At 42.0% G+C, this 18983-nt stretch overlaps 1 protein-coding gene across 1 annotated transcript in view; it reads right to left on the bottom strand.

The window, feature by feature from the left end:
• Positions 1-18983, bottom strand: part of Anxa4 (annexin A4) — a 60739-nt gene that overhangs the window by 19709 nt on the left and 22047 nt on the right. The window contains exons 2-4 of the mRNA XM_048352669.1: positions 11369-11414; positions 6704-6791; positions 1110-1204 (exon numbers count right to left, since the gene is read on the bottom strand). Coding sequence (XP_048208626.1) covers positions 1110-1204; positions 6704-6791; positions 11369-11377 — 192 coding nt within the window. The 5' untranslated portion in view covers positions 11378-11414. The remainder of the gene's footprint in view (positions 1-1109; positions 1205-6703; positions 6792-11368; positions 11415-18983) is intronic.

Here is an 18983-nt window from a genome sequence, read left to right as displayed (position 1 = left end):
TGATGTTCATCAAAGAAAGAAATATCCACTATAAATGAGTTTATATGGAATCATTTGGTCATTATACCCTAGGAGAGCTAATTTAAAACAAACCAGATGCAGATATTTTAGTCAGTTTGGTGGTATTGATGTGCAGGGCCAGGGAAGCAGTCGGGAAGCTCAGCCTTGCCAGTTTCTGAGGCCCGGGGAGAGGGGCCAAACTTGGCTTTGAGTCTGTGAGTCAAGAACTCCTAAAATTTACTTCTGAATATGTCTGGGGGGAAAACATGTATGTTACACCATTTGTGTGTGTGTGTGTGTGCATGTGCATGTGTGTGTGTGTGTGTGTATTTCTTCAAGAATGTCTTCAAAAGGAATTCTTTTAAAACTTTTAAAAATATCTATTTAAGGGCTAGGAAGATGGCTCAGTGGTAGAGTGCTTGCCTAGCATGCATGAAGCCCTGGGTTTGATTCCTCAATACCACAAAAACAGAAAAAACTGGAAGTGGCACTGTGGCTCAAGTGGTAGAGTGCTAGCCTTGAGCAAAAGAAGCTCAGGGACAGGGCCCAGGCCCTGAGTTCAAGCCCCAGGACTGGCAAAAAAAATAAAATAAAATAAGTTCTTTGGCAGTAATGGCATTTGAACTCATAGTCTTGTGCTTGCAAGGCAGGTGCTTTTTACCATTGAGGCATACCTCCAGAAGTTCTAAAAGTATTTTTTCTTTTAATTCACAGATAAGAGTTGTATATATGTGCCGGTAGAGTGTGACACTTCAATACGTGTAGGGATCAGATCTATAACCCAATATGTTTATCATTTCTTTATCTTGAAAACATTCAAAATCCACTCTAGTAGCTACTTTGAAGTATTCGATGAATCGTTGTTAACATTTTCAACTGCTTCCCTATGCCTGGTGAGATCTCCCTTCCCACCCTCCCTTCCTCACCCTCTCCCTCCCTTGACTCCCTCTTTTCTAGGTTTTGATAAACACTACGTTATTAAATGTTTGTGAATAAGACAAATGACTTGGCTTTTAAAAGTCAGGGCTACTTCAGGCATCTAGCTCAGGACAAGGCCCTGCTTCCATGTTGTCTGGCCAGCACAGCAGAACAGGAGAGACTCTACCTACCCTGCCGATGGTGGTCTTATAGGCCGTCCTGATTTCCTGGCGCTGGGCAGTGTTGCGATAGGCCAGGACTCTGATAATGGCGTCCTCATCGGTGCCTGGGGGTGAGGAAGACAATGAGGGACTGGGGTTTGACAGAGGAATGAGAAAGTGGTTTCCCCTGTGAACACTAGCTGACCAGAAAAATGCTGAGAGTCTGCACTTTTGGGGGGCTGAAGCAGGTAGGTCTTGAGTTCAAGACCAATTTGGACTACAAAGTGAGAGAGATTCTCTCTCAAGGAGGAGAAAGGTACAGAGGAGAAGGAAGAGAGAAAGGGGGAAAGAAAGAAAGGGAACAAATCCATCTATGTTAGTGGAAAACAGCATTAGTCTCCTATCTGTAAATGTGAATAATCCTAGTACTATTCAACTCTTGCTGCTTGAATAAATTCATTTCATTTGACGTGAATTACTCAGCACAAAGCCCAGTTCTTACTAATTCAGTAAAGGTTGACCCGGACAATTCTATTTCCCTCCTGTTGGAATTCTTTTCATGTCTTTTGTGCTTTTTCCTTTCTTGTCTTGGTCATTTTCTCTGAATTTTGAAACAACTCACCTTGTATGCTTGAACTCGGCCTGGGCATTCTCCCTTAGCTTTTCTCCTCAAAGCTGGCACTCTACTACTTGAGACACAGGTTTACTTCTGGCTTTTCCCCCCTGCTTAATTGGAGATAAGAGTCTCATAGCCTTTCCTTCTTGGGCTGGCTTCAAACATCGATTCTCAGATCTTAGCCTCCTGAGTAGCTGGGATTACAGGTGTGAGCCACTTGTTTTGAATTCACAGACTTGTACGGCTTAAATTGGCTACCCACGGAATTCCCTGCATTAAAAATAAAATCTATGTCTCTCATTTCTGATCTGTCTTTCCATCTTCAAGGGTTTCTGTGATAGATAATACTAGCAAAACTTCAAGCCAGAATTACAAGTTAGAAATGTCCTAAGCTTTGTTTGCCTATAGCTTGAAGCAGCTTTTAGAAGGGGATTTCATACTGATTTTTTCATATTGGTCCTACATCTTTGTACCAGTGGGACATTTGTGTATACTTGGTGAATGTTCAGTTTCCTCATTGTTTATGCTATATGGGAAGTTACAGTGGGTCCCAGCAGGAGTTCTACTGAAATACTGGAGAGCGGCATGAAGAAAATATGGAAGCTCTTCAGCTATTCTTTGCATGATTAGAAACCCAAGAAAATATGAGCTATCGGGAAAAAGCTATAGAACTTTAAATGTACATACTTATGGACCTACTTATTCGTTTTGTGAAACAAAGTAGCCAGGTGCTGGTGGCTCACACCTGTAATCCTACTCAGGGGGTTGAGCTCTAAGGATCATGGTTCAAATCCAGTCCATGAAACTCTTATTTCCAATTAACTACCAGAAAGCTGGAAGTAGCACTATGGCTCAAAGTGGTAGAGCACTAGCCTTGAGGAAATAAAAGCTCAGAAGCCAGGCGCTGGTGGTTCACACTCATAATCCTAGCTACTCAGGATGCTGAGATCTGAGGCTCATGGTTTGAAGTCAGCCAGGGGAGAAAAGTCCCCATGAGACTCTTATCTCTAATTAACCACTCAAAAACTGGAAGTGGAGCTATGGCTCAAATGGTAGAACATTAGCCTTGAGCACACAGAGGCCCAGGGACAGTGTCCAGGCCCTGAGTTAAAGCTTCATGACTGACCAAAGAAAGGAACAGAAGGAGGGAGAGAGGAAGGGAGGAAAAGAGAAAGACAGACAAAATAGAAAAGGAGAGAAAAAAAAAAAAGCTCACGAACAGCACCCAGGCCCTGAGTTCACGCCCCACAACTGACAACAACAAAAGTAACAGGACAATAGATAACAGCAACCTTTGTTTTCCAGTGCCCTCAGCTGGGCATCAGGCTCATTACCATTGCTCACCTCCTGTTTATGTAAAAGATACCACCTTTCCTTTAGTTGGCCAAATTTGAATTCCTCGAAATAACTTTGGTATTTTTTATGCTTCCTCTTCTTCCATATTCAAATTTCCTCCAAGTCATGCAAACTCTTGCTCTGCAGCCTGTTTTGCATGTCTACTTTCTTTTTAACTCCTTACACCATCATACCCTACTTGTACCTACCAGTTTAGGACCTCAGGCTTTCTTCTTTCATAACTATAAATGCATGCTAACTACAATCTTTACCTTCTAGTCAGTCTTCCCAGAGCTCTTTCGAGTTTATCCCCCCTCTCACCTCCCCCCCCCCCAAAAAAAACAACCTCACCAAGCCTCTTGTCTGCTGGATTTACTATAGGGTTGTATTCCCAACATGAGAGGCTCTTTACAAGTTCCTATTCTGTACTATAAATACCCATGCAAAAGGATTGCACACACCCTAATTCTTGGGCATAGGTCTTAAATTACTGCAGTGTGTGTGTGTGTGTGTGTGTGTGTGTGTGCGCGCACGCATGTGTGTCTGATTAAATGGAGATAGTATCTCATGGACTTTACTGCTTAGGCTGGCTTTGAACCTTGATCCTCATATTTCAGCCTCTTGAGTAGCTAGAATTACCAGCGTGAGCCACTTGTGCCTGGCTGTCTTTACCCCCCGTATTGCACTTTATTCTCCTAACATTACTAGTCTATTCGCTTACGTGTTTCCCTAGTCCCTAGACTTAGCATTATGATTTTGGTACTTGTGGTTTCCTGACAGTACCTTTGGGCTATCACTTCATGTCTGTGGCTACATGAGTGGCTTTCTCTGCAGTATGCTTGGGCCCTCCCTTTGATACTTGCTATCTCAGACAGCTCCCAACCAGACTACTCCTGCTTTGCAAGCATTTCTCACTGACGGTCATCTTTCTGTGCATTTACTGTGGTTAGGCCTCAGCTCATATTCCTTTTACCTAAAACACATTCTCTCTTCAATGTCTATGGAAACCCACCTCCCAAGGCCCATGTCAAATTATCCATCCTCCAAGAAGTTTTGCCTGATGCTCTCCTTGAATCCCAAAGGGATCTTATTGCTGATCTTACTAGCATTATCATTTGATGAACCAATCTCAGTTATTTCTGTGTAGGCCTTAGCTGTGATGCTAACATCTATGGATTATTTGACCACCAAGACTAGAATTTAGAAAGTAATGTAGTACTTTTTTTTTTGAGCTAAGAATTGAGTCCAGGGCTTGCAATTGTCAAGCAAACATTCTATCAGAGAGCTATATTCCCACCAGCTTCAGGAGTAAGCCTCTCTCCTCAAGATTTGGAGCCACTCCTCAAATCTGCGGGTCTAGTTTTTATAATCTTGGTCTTCTCCATTAGCCCATCCAGAGCAGCCACTGAAAAGTAGTTGGTTGTGTCAAAATGTCTCTTTACATCCTTACTTAGCTTTTTTTTGCAGAAGGCTGATGCTCTACCACTTGAACCAAAGCTCTACTTCCAGTCTTTTGCTGGTTAACTGGAGATAAGAATCACTTGGACTTGTCTGCTCAAGCTGTCTTCAATCTGTTATCCTTAGAGTTCAGCCTCCTGAGCACCTACCATTAAAGGTGTGAGCCACCAGTGCCTGGTATTTCCTGATTCTTGGCTTGAGAATTCTGAATGCTATTATTATGGAATTATACTGTTCTTGCTATATACCAATATAGCTAAGCTCCTATACTCCAGGTTCTCATAAGTAAAGTGAGTTGTTGTCAAGGTTTAAATCAGGCAATTCTCTCAGACTCTGTCTTTATGCCTGACACACAGTACAGCTATGATTGTATATGTACACAGTGCATCTGGTACTATTGTTATTGTTATTAATATCAGTATTATTGAGTCTGAGTAAAATGAAGTCTTTTCAGATAGAGAAATTGAGAAGAAAGGGATTGTGGCATAGAGTTTTTAGCCAAATCTTCCAGAGATTCTAAATAACAGATACGGACCAGGGAACAATTCTCTAGCCAGAAGTTCACTCAGGCAAAGTTTCAGAGGCAGGGACTAGCCAGGGTAGCCTGCAGTGCACCCTCAACTGTGCCCATCTTTAGGAACATAATGGAAGGGTAGGGCCATGGAATATACAGCTAGCCTTGTACATAAAATTTCTCACTCTGGGGCTGGGAATGTGGCTTAGTGGTATAGTGCATGCTTTGCATGTGTAAAACCCTGGATTGAATTCCTCAGTACCACAGAAAAAGCCGGAAGTGGCACTGTAGCTCAAGTGGCAGTGTGTTAGCCTTGAGCAAAAAAAGAAGCTCAAGGACAGTGCCCAGCCCCTGAGTTCAAGCCTCAGGACTGGCACACACACACAAAAATATCTCACTTTGTATGCTGGTTCTGCTGTGGTAACTAAGACCATTGCTGTAGCTGCAAGCAGAGGAATTTAAAGAGAAGGAGGTGGACTCAAAGATGGCAAGCCTGAACTGGAGACCAGGCATTGCCAAATGTGAGCCATGGCTCCGGTCCACTTATTATATGAGTTTGCAAGAGTTATGTGGCTTCCTTGAGACTTTGCAAAGTGGGCAAAAACAACAATAGTAATGGTTGCTTTCACTAACTCATAGGGGCAACTCCATCTATCCAATGTGATGATGTCTGTGGATGTATTTTGAAAACTTTACATTACTACACATTAATCAGCATAATTGAAAAATAACATTCAAAGATTTGTGCAGAGGATGTGAGGGTGATCTGGCTGCGACATCTGTCACCCCATTGATCGCCAGGGTTGATTCGACTGATCTGGCTGGCTAGGCGGGTGTCCCCTTCCTCCCTCACCGCTCCATGTGTGTCCCTCCTGAAGCTGCGTGCTCGGTCGAAGAGGACGACCATCCCCGATAGAGGAGGACCAGTCTTCGGTCAAGGGTATATGAGTAGCTGCGCGCCCCTGCTAGAACCTCCAAACAAGCTCTCAAAGATTTGTGCAGAGATTCATAATGTTGTAATTCAAAGCACACTTAAGCAATTGTGGAAATCTATAATAAGCGCATTAAATTCAAAATTCAGCATTAAATGACAGAACCAATGAATGCCCTCGGTTATAGCTTGGATCTGAAATGTCCCCCAGAGGCCCACATGATGAAGGCCTGGTCACCACTTTTGGGAGCTAATGGGAAGTGATGGAACCTTTAAGAGGTGAAACCTTGTGGGAGGAAGCTAGGCCATGGGGGGAGGGGAAGATGGTGGTACCCTTATTGGTCCTATTGGGACCTTGACCCCTCCTTTTCTTTCCTTCATCTCTGGCTGCAAAGTGGAATACCTTCCTCCACCCTGCACTCCTCCCATGCTGTTCTGCCTCTGCACAGGCCCAAAAGTAAGGGACCAACCAGCCACGGACTGAAATCTCCCAAATTATCAGCCCAAATAAATCTTTCCTCCTTTTAAGCGGAATATCTCACACTTTTTGGTATAGTATCATAAGGCTGACTAAACTCTTCCAATATTTTTTTGTTTTCAGGACTGGGGATTGAACTTACTACCTCTCACATGTGAGGCAAGCACTCTACCACTTTAGCCATGCTTCCATTCCCCAATGTGTCTGGAAAGGCCAACTTGTCAAAGAGCCCCTTCCTGGGTGATTGTGATGTACAATGCAGAAGAAGATTCACCTCCTACAGGGTACTTACCAAGTCCTTTCATGGCCTTCCTCAGGGCCTGGGCATCTTCAGTGGCACTGAATCCTGAAGCAGCCTTGATGGTCCCTCCTTTGGTTGCCTGGAAACATGGAGAACAGTGTGACTGACTGACAGCCAGCATCTCATTTAGGAACCATGCTAAATACCTACGGGAGCCCTGACTCTACTCTGGTGCTGGTGATACAAGAGTGACCACAAACAACAAGGCTCTTGTCTCCATGGAGCTCTAAGTGAAGAGGAGGCAGACAGTAAACAAGTAAAGATTCTATAATTTGCCTGATGGGAAGATATACCATGAAGCAGATAGAGAAGTCCTTGACAGGGGCCTGCTGTAAGGAATGACATTTAGGCAAGAACTGGCTGGACAGAACTGAGTGACATTTAGGAGAGGTAACCATACAAAGATGAGGGAACACATAAGCAAGAGAAAAAGCTACTTCAAAGGCCCTGAGGCTGGAACATGCTTGTAAGAAAAACCAGATAGAGATCCCTGGGACTCAAGTTAGAAAGGAGGGAGTCGTAAGATTAGATACACCACTGACTATGAAGTAAGCAATCTTGTCCATTCTCTCTCTGTGTGTGTGTGTGTGTGTGTGTGTGTGTGTGTGAGAGAGAGAGAGAGAGAGAGAGAGAGAGAGAGAGAGAGAAGAGAGAGAAGAGAGAGAACTAAATCTGATTCAGTCAGGCCCTAGAAGCAAATGATCTGGCTTCTTCAACAAATGAATTGCAAATGGAATTGAAAGAGACTATAGTTTAAGAGATTTTTTAAAAGGCATGTTAAAAAACAAAGATATCGGGCTGGGGATATAGCCTAGTGGCAAGAGTGCCTGCCTCGGATACACGAGGCCCTAGGTTCGATTCCCCAGCACCACATATACAGAAAACGGCCAGAAGTGGCGCTGTGGCTCAAGTGGCAGAGTGCTAGCCTTGAGCGGGAAGAAGCCAGGGACAGTGCTCAGGCCCTGAGTCCAAGGCCCACGACTGGCCAAAAAAAAAAAAAAAAAACAAAAAACAAACAAACAAAGATATCAATAGTGAAGCTTAAACCTTATTTGGATTCCAAATCAAACAAACAGTAAGAAAAAAAAGACATTTATGAGACATTTAGAATCTGAAAACTGACTTGATATTTTATGATTCTTAAGATTCTCAGGATGGAGGTTGCTGGGAATCTGCTTTGTTTTGGTAACTCCATGCTGCTCCCAAAGCCCAGGCCCCCTGACCACCCTCCCCTGGGGACCTCGCCTGGAAAATCTCACACCTGGCCTTATCTCCCATCCAAGTACTAACCAGGCCCAACCCTGCTTAGCTTCTGAGATCAGACGAGATCAGGTACGTTCAGGGTGGTATGGCCATAGACACACCTGGCTTTATCTAAAATGCCAGCTGGGCCTTATCTGGAAGAGCAGGAAGCAGGTGTCCAGAGGATGCTACCATAAAACCAGCCAAACAGGACTGCTTACACTGTAAACCCTCAAACTGGACAGTTGCTGGCAAATTAACACTCAGCAGGACAAGTCAAAGGATTTCCAAAGAAGAGCCTCATCTTAGAATATATAAAAACCTAACCTCTCCCTCCACCCCTGCCCCACTCCCCGCTCCCTACTCCCAGTTTCTCCGGCCCTGCTGCTCAGTGTTCAAGGAGCTCTTCTGAAGCCATGAGGAAAGCCCGTCTGGTCTGCAGGGGTCTCTGTCTTCTTTCTTCATTTGATCCACTTGATCCACTTGATCTTTCCTAATGCTCATGACTCAGTATCCTAACATTCGCAATGTGATGGTTACCTTTTATTTTTCTGAAAAGTTTACTCATTCAGCTGAAATAGTTTACAGAGGAAATGATCAGATATTTGAAATCTGCTCTGAAACAACAGAGATACAAGAAGTAAAGATAAAAGAAGAAATAAAATCAATTATGAGTTAATAATTACTGATAGATACACAAAGGCGGCCTCATAATATTGTTTACTTTTGCAGAAACTTAGTTTCTGTAATATAAAGATATGTATAATTCCCACCCCGCCCCCCCCCAAAAAAAAAGTTCAAGAGAAAAGAGAAGAAAATCAGAAATGTGAGCTAGGGGTTGGGGTGCGGGAGAATCAAGACCATAATGCTTCCAAGCTGGGTAAGGAATTTGCTTTAATTCTAAGTGCAAAAGATAGCCACAGTGGAGGAGGCCACGTGTGTGATCTTATTTGCATATGACATGCTCACTCCTGCTGCTAGGAGACACAGAGAGCAGTTGAGGGTCTTAGCCAAGACCATAGGTGGGAAGTGATGCTAGATGAGGATGAAATAGCTTCATGCATGCTAGGCAAGTACTCTACCACTAGGCCACATTCCCAGCCCCTTGTAGAGAATTTTTTAAAATAAAACAAACCAAAGAGAAGAGGATTAAAACCTCCACAGTTTAGAGCACGTAATTTTAGTATGGTACTAGAGTAAATAGTTATAATGCTTTAAAATGTAATGTAAAGATGTTAGTATAAAGATGAGATAAAGTATTGGAGTGAATATGTATCTCTCTCTCTCTTTCTCTCTCTCTCTCTCTCCCTCCCTCTTTCCCTGTCTCTCTTTGAAGTACTATTTTGAACTCAGGGTCGTATGTTTGCTAGGCAGGCATTCCTCTGCCACTTGAGCTAGACCCTCAGTTCTTTTTGTTTTATTTTTCATATAGGGTCTCATTTTTGTTTTGTCCAGGCTGGCCTCAGATCATGAGCTCCCTATTTACACCCCCAGCATAAGGTTGGCAGATAGACACACAGCACTACATCTAGTTTACTGATTGATATGCTAACTTCTTTTCTTTTGATTGGGTTTGAACCTCCATCCTCCCGATCTCTGCCTCCTGAATACCTAGGTTACATCTCAGAGTCACCATGCCTGGCCTTGAAGACATACCTTTATATCCTATTCCATGTATAATTTTATTCTAAGTATTTTCCTATACTAAGTGGGGACTGGAGCAGAACACAAAACATTTATGTTTTTAAAAATCACTTCATAGGAGTCTATATAAAATGGGAAATATGTATTTCAATGTTGTGACTGAATCATGTGATTTTTCTTCTTCTAAAAATATCCTCTATCTGTCCAGTAAAATGACAGTCATAATAGATGAACAGGATCTAGGAGGGAAAATGAGGGCAACTGAGGTGATTCTTTACAGCCCACTGCTGCAAGATTAGTTGGCTACTGTCTTCACTGCAAGAAAGCTATATACTTGTTGAACGCACTAATTTTGAGCCCTCAAAACTAAGAACATTTCTGGGTAAACTTTCTTCAGCCTACAGAGCATCAAGCAACAAGAAACAGATGACCAAAGCATTAAGATTTGAAGTGAATACAAATAAGCTTTTTGTCAGGGATCATGAAGAAAGGTCTAGAATAAAACAAGTTTGAAACTGGGTGCTGGTGGCTCACTCCTGTAATCCCAGCTATTCAAGAGGCTAAGATCCAAGGATCATGGTTTGAAGCCAGCCAGGGTAGGAAAGTCTATGAGACTCTTATCTCCAACTAACCACCCAAAAAGCGAGAAGTAGAGCTGTGGCTAAAAGCAGTGGAGGGCTAGCCTTGAGCAAAAAGCTCAGGGACAGCACTCAGGGCCTGAGTTCAAGCCACACAACCCCCCCCAAAAAAGTTTGAGTATATTCTTGCTGGGCATGGTGGTTCATGTCTGTAATGCTAGCTACTGGGAAGGCAGAGATCTAGAGGGTCAGCCTGAAGAAAATGTTAAGGAAACTTTATCTAAATCAATAGCTGGGTGTATGGCACACAGCTACAATCCCAGCTTCTCAAGAAGCATAAAAAGGATCACAGACCAGGTCAGCCTGCTCATAACTGTGAGATCCTATGTCAAAATAACTGAAGCAAAAAAGGGCTGTGGGTGGCTCTAGTGGTAGCCACATTGTTAGGTAGAACATCCGCTAGGCAATGTTGAGGCCCTGGATCTAACCTCTAGTACCATTTTTAAAAAGAATATATTATGTGTTCAGGATGGTTTTCTTATCCATCTTTTTAAAGGAAGCCATCTAGAGCTGGCAGAGTATCCAGTTCCTTTCCAGGTGTTACAATTCTACTCCTATTATTTTTTCTAGTGGAGCTAGGATTGTAATGACCCATTTATCGGGAACCTTCTTTAAGTGGGAGGAGACCAGATAGCCTTAGCAGAGCTGTGTTCATAGTCAAGAGACTCAGCTTCCTCCAGTGCTCGAAAGGATCTGATTCCATGCCTGTCTCAAAGATCAGATAACCAAGCCCCACAGGATCCGATCACAGATGAAAGCAGGAGCTAAGTGATGAACATACATTGCTAGGAATCACCCCTCAATGCACCTGAAATGATGGGGCTACACCAACCTTGGTTGACAATGGTAGGACATATGTCTTATGAACACGAGAGAAAACTGTAACTTGTTTTTATATTATCAGGATGTTAACAGGATTCTAACTTTGAGTTAATTTTCAGGGTCAAGTTATTTATTCATCATCTCTGAAATGATAAATAATTAAATGATGTTCAAAAACAAAACGGGGAAAAGAAACTGTCTTTTCATATCCTCTCCTCTCCCCTCTGCTGGGTAAACAAAACCTGTCCCAAAGCTCACATTCTGTACCTGGCTGTGGCTGGCACCCAGGGCGAGGCACTCCGCAACTTACCATGGCCATGGTTACAATCAGAACCAGTCACCTGACAGAAGCCTCTCTGTGGAAAAAGCAGAGGGGAAAGGACTATGATGAAGGAAGTGATGTTAAAATCATTACTCTGTTATTTGCACCAAGTTAAGCCAAACAGAAATGACACATACCCTTCATCTAAAGGTAGTTCGGCAGTAGGCACAGAGTCAAGGGTCAGGCTAATCATTAAAGAGAAACAGTTTGAACAGTCAAGTTTATTATGCCAACAAAATAGTTTCCTAGTAGCTCTTCTGTTTGGAGACACACACTATAAAAACAACCAGGTACTTAAAAACACACACTATAAAAACCAGGTACTTAAACTGCACTGCTGAAAAGCACTGACTTATTACCTGGAACCATGAATTAATTTAAAGCAGGAGAAAAGCTTAGCATCCCTGCCTCCATTTTGTGTCTGTCTTTGCTCTAACTTATTCTCTTTGCAGTTACTTTGTCATGGGATCTGGACGCACAGGACTTACTGATAACATGTTTAGAAGCAGGAATGGAAAATATGGCCCCAAGAAAAGAAACAGCAGAGAACTACAAGACAGATCACTGTCAGGCAATGATGACTTGTCTATCCTCACAAAGACAGTGATATTTTACAGATCCTCTCTTAAGAAAACAAGGACTGAGGCCAGGCTGATGGCTCACACCTACAGTCCTAGCGACTCAGGAGGCTGAGAACTGAGGATGACTGTTCAAAGCCCACAAAGCTGGAAGTAGAGCTGTGGCTCAAGTGGTAGAGTGTTATCCTTGAGCCAAAAAAAAAAAAAAAAAAAAAAAAAGCTCACAGACAGCATCTAGGCCATGAGTTCAAACTCCAGGACCAGCATAAGAAAAAAAAAATCATACACCACAACACACCTGTGGCCAGAGATGCTTGATCATTATGCATAACGCACGCCCTCTACCTCCAGTTCTTTGTCTATTTTAACCTAAAGCTCACATCTATAGCCAGAAGATGGGCTGCCATCTTCCTGTAGCTGCTTGTGTCACATGATATTGCCCTTCTTTGCCCTTTACCACGTTTCTTTATTTGGTGTATTAGACTGAGTGGTCAGACCTGACATGTAGAACTCCTTGAGTGGGGCCTAGAACCTAACACTCTGCTTTCAGCTTTACTACTGATATTGAAGCTGGACATGGATTCTAAACTATATACTATGGTGAACCAGGAGAGGTGCCCCACTAAAAAGAAGAGATGATCCACCTATACCGGGGAAAATATAGCACCCACACGTGTGTGTGTGTGTGTGTGTGTGTGTGTGTGAGAGAGAGAGAGAGAGAGAGAGAGAGAGAGAGAGAGAGAGAGAGAGAGAGAGAGAGAGAAACAGACCAGTGGTCTTACCAACATTAGAATCTGTTCATTTCACAATGGCTATTTTCACTGAGGCCACCTCAAGATTATTCTTCCTTTTATTGCAGCCTTACCCATTCAATTTTGTCCCCAGTTTCTAGCACTTTCTCCTCATAAAAAGAATTTTTCAGAGCACAGGAAGAAGACCCTTGTTGGAGGTCTAACAACATTCTAGGCAAGTCCCTGAGGAGTAGACCATCTGCCTCCTTTTCCCTATCTAAGTCTATGCATCAGACATCATTTCTAAGCATTCGGTTAGATCCTTGACACTCAAATAGTCATCCTAGAACCAGAAGTTTGAGTATCTCTGGAGTTTGCTAAAAATGCAGAATCAGGCCAGGCATAGTTGTTTATGCCTGTAATCCTAGCACACAGAAGGCTGAGGAAGAAGATTGGGAGTTTGAGGCTAGCCTAGGCCATACAGCAAGGCTCTGCCTCAAAAACAAATAACAAAACAACAACAATAATAATAAAAGGAAACTCTTAGGCCTCTACCCCAGATCTACTGCTAAAATCCTCATTTTAACAAGATTTTGGAAACATTTGTCTGCCCAGTAGTTTGAACAATACCAGCCTAGACAACCAGGCTAAGGATCACTTTTTAATGATAGCTAAGTCCTTTTTATCTCATTTATGTATTTATGTATTTATTTATGTATTTATTTTTCACCAGTTCTAGGGCTTGAACCCAGGGCCTGAGCATTGTCCCAGGCTTCTTTTTGCTCAAGGCTAGCACTCTACCACTTGAGCCACAGTGCTACTTCTGGCTTTTTCTGTCTATATTGTGCTCAGGAAACCACGGCTTCATGCATGCTAGGCAAGTACTTTACCACTAAGCCACATTCCCAGCCCCATATCTCACTTTTTTATCACTTAAGTTTGGTTTGGTTGTGCTCACTTTTCATCTTCCTAGTTGTGTTCTTCCTGGTTTTACCATTCATTGTGAACTGATCTCAAATTACACAGAGATTCAACTCCTTCCTAGGACATAGGCCTAGGTTCTGAGGTCGGCCCAGAGATCAGGTTAGAAAATAGGAGCAATTGGCTGGTAAGTAAGGGCTTTGTTCCCCCAAGTGAGGAGTGTAGCTTTATACTGCAAGCAATGGGAAAAAAGTGGTTAGCTTTGTTATTTGCAGATACATTATATGAAATGCTTTATAAAGGTGCTAAACTGTCAGACAGTCAGAGTAAGAGAAACTAGAATGAAAGTTAAAGAGTCAGGAAGGCTTGAGGGATGACTATAGAAAGAGGTGGATAGGGTGTGGCACATGGAATATAATATTCTTGAGGACTTTATTGGATGTCATGACTCATTGACTATATAAATATATTCATTCAATCACCAAATATTCATAACATAACTGCATATTCCAGGTACTGCCCTAGTTGATGGAAAGAACACAGTATATAAGACAAAGAACCTGCCTTCATGAGCTTATAGTCAACCAGGAGAAAGCCAAAAGATAAACCAGTGTATACATAAGATCATTTCAGATACTAGTAAGAAAAATGTATAATGGGATAATACTACACCGCAGGGGCTTGTAAACTACATTAGCTCATGGGTCAAATTCTGTCTTTGTAGCCTATATGCTAAGACCTATTTTCACCTTTTTATTTTTTTTTCAAATTTTTATTATCAGACTGATGTACAGAGAGGTTACAGTTTTATACGTTAGGCTTTGGATACATTTACCTTTTTAAATAGTTGACAACTGCCAGGCACTGGTGGCTCACTCCTGTAATCCTAGCTACTCAGGAGGCTGAGACCTGAGGGTCAAGGTTCAAAGCCAACCAAGGCAGGAAAGTCCATGAGACTCTTATCTCCAGAAAACTGAAAACAGCACTGTGGCTCAAGTGATAGAGTGCTAGCCTTTAGCTGAAGAGCTCAGGAACAGTGCCCAGGCCCAGAGTTCAAGCCCCATGACTAAAAGAAAAAAAAAAAGCAATTGACAAAAAAAGCCAAAAGATGGATACATCATGACATATAAAAATGATATAAAATTTAAATTCAGTGCTGTTAAGTTTGTCCTAAAGCTGCCTCTGAACATTTTTAAGTCTGGCTTAAAGGTTTCTCCATATACTATATATACTGTAACCTAAAATGGTAGGTAAATGGACTACAACCTACTTCTTTAACAAGTAGCCACACTTCACCCAATCAGAAGCAGCCAACTGTTCAAGTCACCTTCAAATAGGTAAAAGCTATAATTCATCAGGCTATCACTTGTACCTCATTTCCTGTTTTCTGTCTGTCACTCTCTCTTCCTTTTCTCTAGTTATAAATAAAACCTGCTTGTGTTGTAGGACCAGATATTCTAAGCTATTTTTTAATCTAGGCTGCACCTGGATCTAGAATCATAAAGCCAATTAAGATATACAAAAGGAGATTTATTGAAATTTTATCTCTTAACAGTTTCCATAAATAGAGACCTATTGATGCATAGCTACCTCAATTTGTTTATATATTTTCTGGGGCTGCTTTTATGCTTACAAGTACAGAAATGAATAACTGTGACAGAAACTATAGTATCCACAAAGGTGAACATATTTACAGGAAAACTTGGTCAGCCTCTCACATTGCGGATGCTGTCATCAGGTGACCAGGAAACAGCTGGACTGGACAGGGTGAGTTTGGACAGGAGGGGATCTGGAAAGCATCTCTGAGGAGATAATATGTGGGCTCAGTGAGGTTCTGAATGGATAGAAGGGGATTCTGGGGAAGAACTCTTTCAGATAGAGGGAACAGTAGGTCCAAGAATCCTGAGGTAGAAATAAGCCTCCAGTGATTAAAGCAAGAACAAGGATAAGAGTATCACAAGGTGAAGATACAGAAGGTCTATGTGCTGTTGTGACTTATAATAAGAAATAATATTTGGTCGGGCTGGGAATATGGCCTAGTCGTAGAGTGCTCGCCTTGTATACATGAAACCCTGGGTTCGAGTCCTCAGCACCATATATATAGAAAAAGGCAGAAGTAGCACTGTGGTTCAAGTGATAAAGTGCTAGCCTTGAGCAAAAAGAAGCCAGGGGACAGTGCTCAGGCCCTGAGTTCAAGGCCCAGGACTGGCAAAAAAAAAGGGGGGGGGATATTTGGTTTTCATCCTGTTGGCAAAGAATCTCTATAATTTTTTAAATTCCTAATTTCCTTTGCCCACTAAGGACAAAAGGTAGATCTGTGTTTCTCACAGGAAGCCCTCCCAACCACTCCCACACGTTTATGCTCATGAATGACCTTTAGAAAGCCCCACAGAATAAGGGACTCATTGCCATGATAACCTAATGTGATTGAAGGATTGAAAGTTTTACTTCCCCATCTCAGGGAAGAGAAGAGAGCTGGAGACTGGCTTAATCACCAATGGCCAATGACTTAATCATAATAAAGCATGCATAAAACTCCAAAAAGGTGGATAGGAGAATAGCATGAGAATTCCATGTCATCTACCACATACCTGTCCTGTGCACTTTGTCCATCTGCCTATTCCTGATTTATAGCTTTTTATGATAAACTCATAAGTAAGTAAACTGTTTTCCTGAGTTCTGGAAGCCATATTGGCAAACAATTAAAAGACAAGAGTCCTCAGTTTATAGGGTGTCAGACACACACATGGTCTCGGGATTGACATCTTAAGTGGGACAGTCTTGTGGGACTGAACCTAAACCTGTGAGATATGACACTAATTCCAAGTAGACTGTCAGAATAGAATACCTACTTGGTGTCCATTGAGAACTGGAGAATTTCTTGGTGTGGGAATTTCACCAATACACATCTGTTGAAACTGATCACAATACCTCAAAGAATGACACTTTGACATGGTAAGTACCTTGAACTAAAAGAGAATGGAGGTCTCTCCAGCAGCCTCAAAAGCAAGGTCCTCCAACCTTCTCCTACCTCCTGTCTCTTGCCCCCTATATTGACTGTCCCCAAACCAGTCACTGAAACTAGAATTCCTCTTCTCTACGGGGAGGTTACAGACACTCTTTGCAAAGTCAGTCGGAATGCCCTTTCCCCGAGTTTTTGTGTAGGAGCTAGCCATAAAACAATTCTCCAACCTACCTTATCTGACAGTAGGTCATAAGTCACTCAGTTCAAGAGGTCCTGCCTCATACTCAGGTAAAAAGAATGTTATTCAGAGCCCAAGAAGACTCTGGACAGGTCTAGCCAGCTTTCCTCCTTCAGATGACTATGGCATACCCTTTTGTCCAATCACATTTCTACACAGTTGTTCTTTCTTTAACAAACCTATGTGTTAAAAAAAGAATTTTCCTTAGGTATTGGAGGTCTTTATTTATACAGATGCTCATGCCACCTATAACATTAAATGACTTTATTATGCTTTCCTTTTGTTAACCTGTCTCCTTTGCTGTAAGAGTGTTGGCCATGAACTTCATGATGGGTAAAGAAAGGCATGACACTGCTACCTCCACTTAGTGCCAGACATATAGTATTAAGATTATAGTCATTTCTCAGTGTTAGGTGTCAGGAATAGTTATCAGATAACTAGTCTTTGGGTGTTACATTCCTTTATATAAAACAGTACACTATTTTTTAAATCTATAAATGTTGTACAAGGGAGTTACAATTTAACACATCCATTTATGTGTACCTACACTTTAATCAGTTAACCTTTCTGTCATTCTCCCACCCTCTTCTACTTAGTCCTTCCTCCACCAGTCATATCATTTCCCACTTCTTTCTTCACACATTGAATGTTGTGACAGTATTCACTACCCTTCCATTAACCCCCATTCAAAACATAGGTCAGCTTCTTGATGTTCATTTTGTTAAACTATCTTTTAATTGTTTAAAGGGTTTATACCATGGAATTTCATATTTGCACGTACTATATGTACTTTAGTTGGGATGAACATGTATACACGCATTCACCCTGTGTATGTGTTTACCTGGGAGGTTATATTTGGGTCTATGAGCCACATCTGAAAGAAAACACATGCCCTTTGTCTTTCTGGGCTTACTTCAGTATGATTTTTTTCTTCAGTATGGTTTACTTCAGTATGATTTTTTTTCTCCAAATCCCCAGCATAACTTCATTTGGAAGATCAGTTGCTAAAGTTAAAAGCTACCAATGGAACTTAGAGCTAATATAACTCCCAGAAGACTGATTCATTGAATGCATGAGGAAATATACTGTAACCTAATCTGATATACAAATAGACTGCAAGCTAATGAGAAAAGCTGAAACTTTCAATTTCTGGGTTACTGTTACCTGCAATTGTCTAAATGAAACTAAAGGAGACACTGGAGTGGGAATCCAGTGGCCTACACCTGTAATTCTAGCTACTCAGGAGGCTGAGATCTGGAGGATCCAGGTTTGAAGCCAACCCAGTTAGAAAAGTTTGCTAGACTCCATCTCCAAGATAACTAGCAAAAAGCTGGAGCTGTGGCTCAAATGGTAGAGTGCCATCTTAGCAAACAAGCCAAGCAAGTGTAAGGCCTCAAGTTCAAACCCTAGTACTACAAAAGAGAAGAGAGAATTAGTGAGTTTGAGGCTTTGGCCACTAATCTCAGAGACACCCACAAGGGGGAAAAAATTATGCCAAGGCTACAGAAATACTGCTAAGAACTCTGGTCATGAAAAACATGTGCATGGGAGGAAGACAAAATCAAGAAACTACAAAAACCAGGCCAGGGGCTGGGAATATGGATGAGTGGCAACAGTGCTTGCCTTGTATACATGAAGCCCTGGGTTCGATTCCCCAGTACCATATATATAGAAAGTGGCCAGAAGTAGCGCTGTGGCTCAAGTGGCAGAGTGCTAGCCTTGAGCAAAAAGAAGCCAGGGACAGTGCTCAGGCCCTGAGTCCAAGGCCCAGGACTGGGGAAAAAAAAAACAGGCCAAAAATTGGAAGAAATTGTTTCACTTTGTACATTGATATTGTCAGCTTCCTGAGGAGCTTCAAATTAAAAAAGAAAAACTGAGTGACACATTTAGAGGCAATGTTTTGGGCTTGAATGCTACATAGTAAATAAAAGAACTTGCCTGGGTTTATGTAAGACTCACAAATCTCTAGGAAAATCATAGCTTCATAGCTGGATATCTGTGATAGGGGAACAGAGCCTAAGGAAACACTAGTCTGGTAAGCTGGATATAAGCTCTTGTAAGTCCCTCTCCCATAAAATGCCCCATGGAACACCTCAGATGAAGCTACTGCTATGAAAGCCATGTGGGACTGGCTTTATGATATCCCCCTGCCGAAGACACATATTACCAG

The sequence above is a fragment of the Perognathus longimembris genome, chromosome 8, assembly GCF_023159225.1.
Source record: "Perognathus longimembris pacificus isolate PPM17 chromosome 8, ASM2315922v1, whole genome shotgun sequence".
Lineage (NCBI taxonomy): Eukaryota > Metazoa > Chordata > Mammalia > Rodentia > Heteromyidae > Perognathus > Perognathus longimembris.
This window is presented reverse-complemented; position numbering and strand designations above follow the sequence as displayed.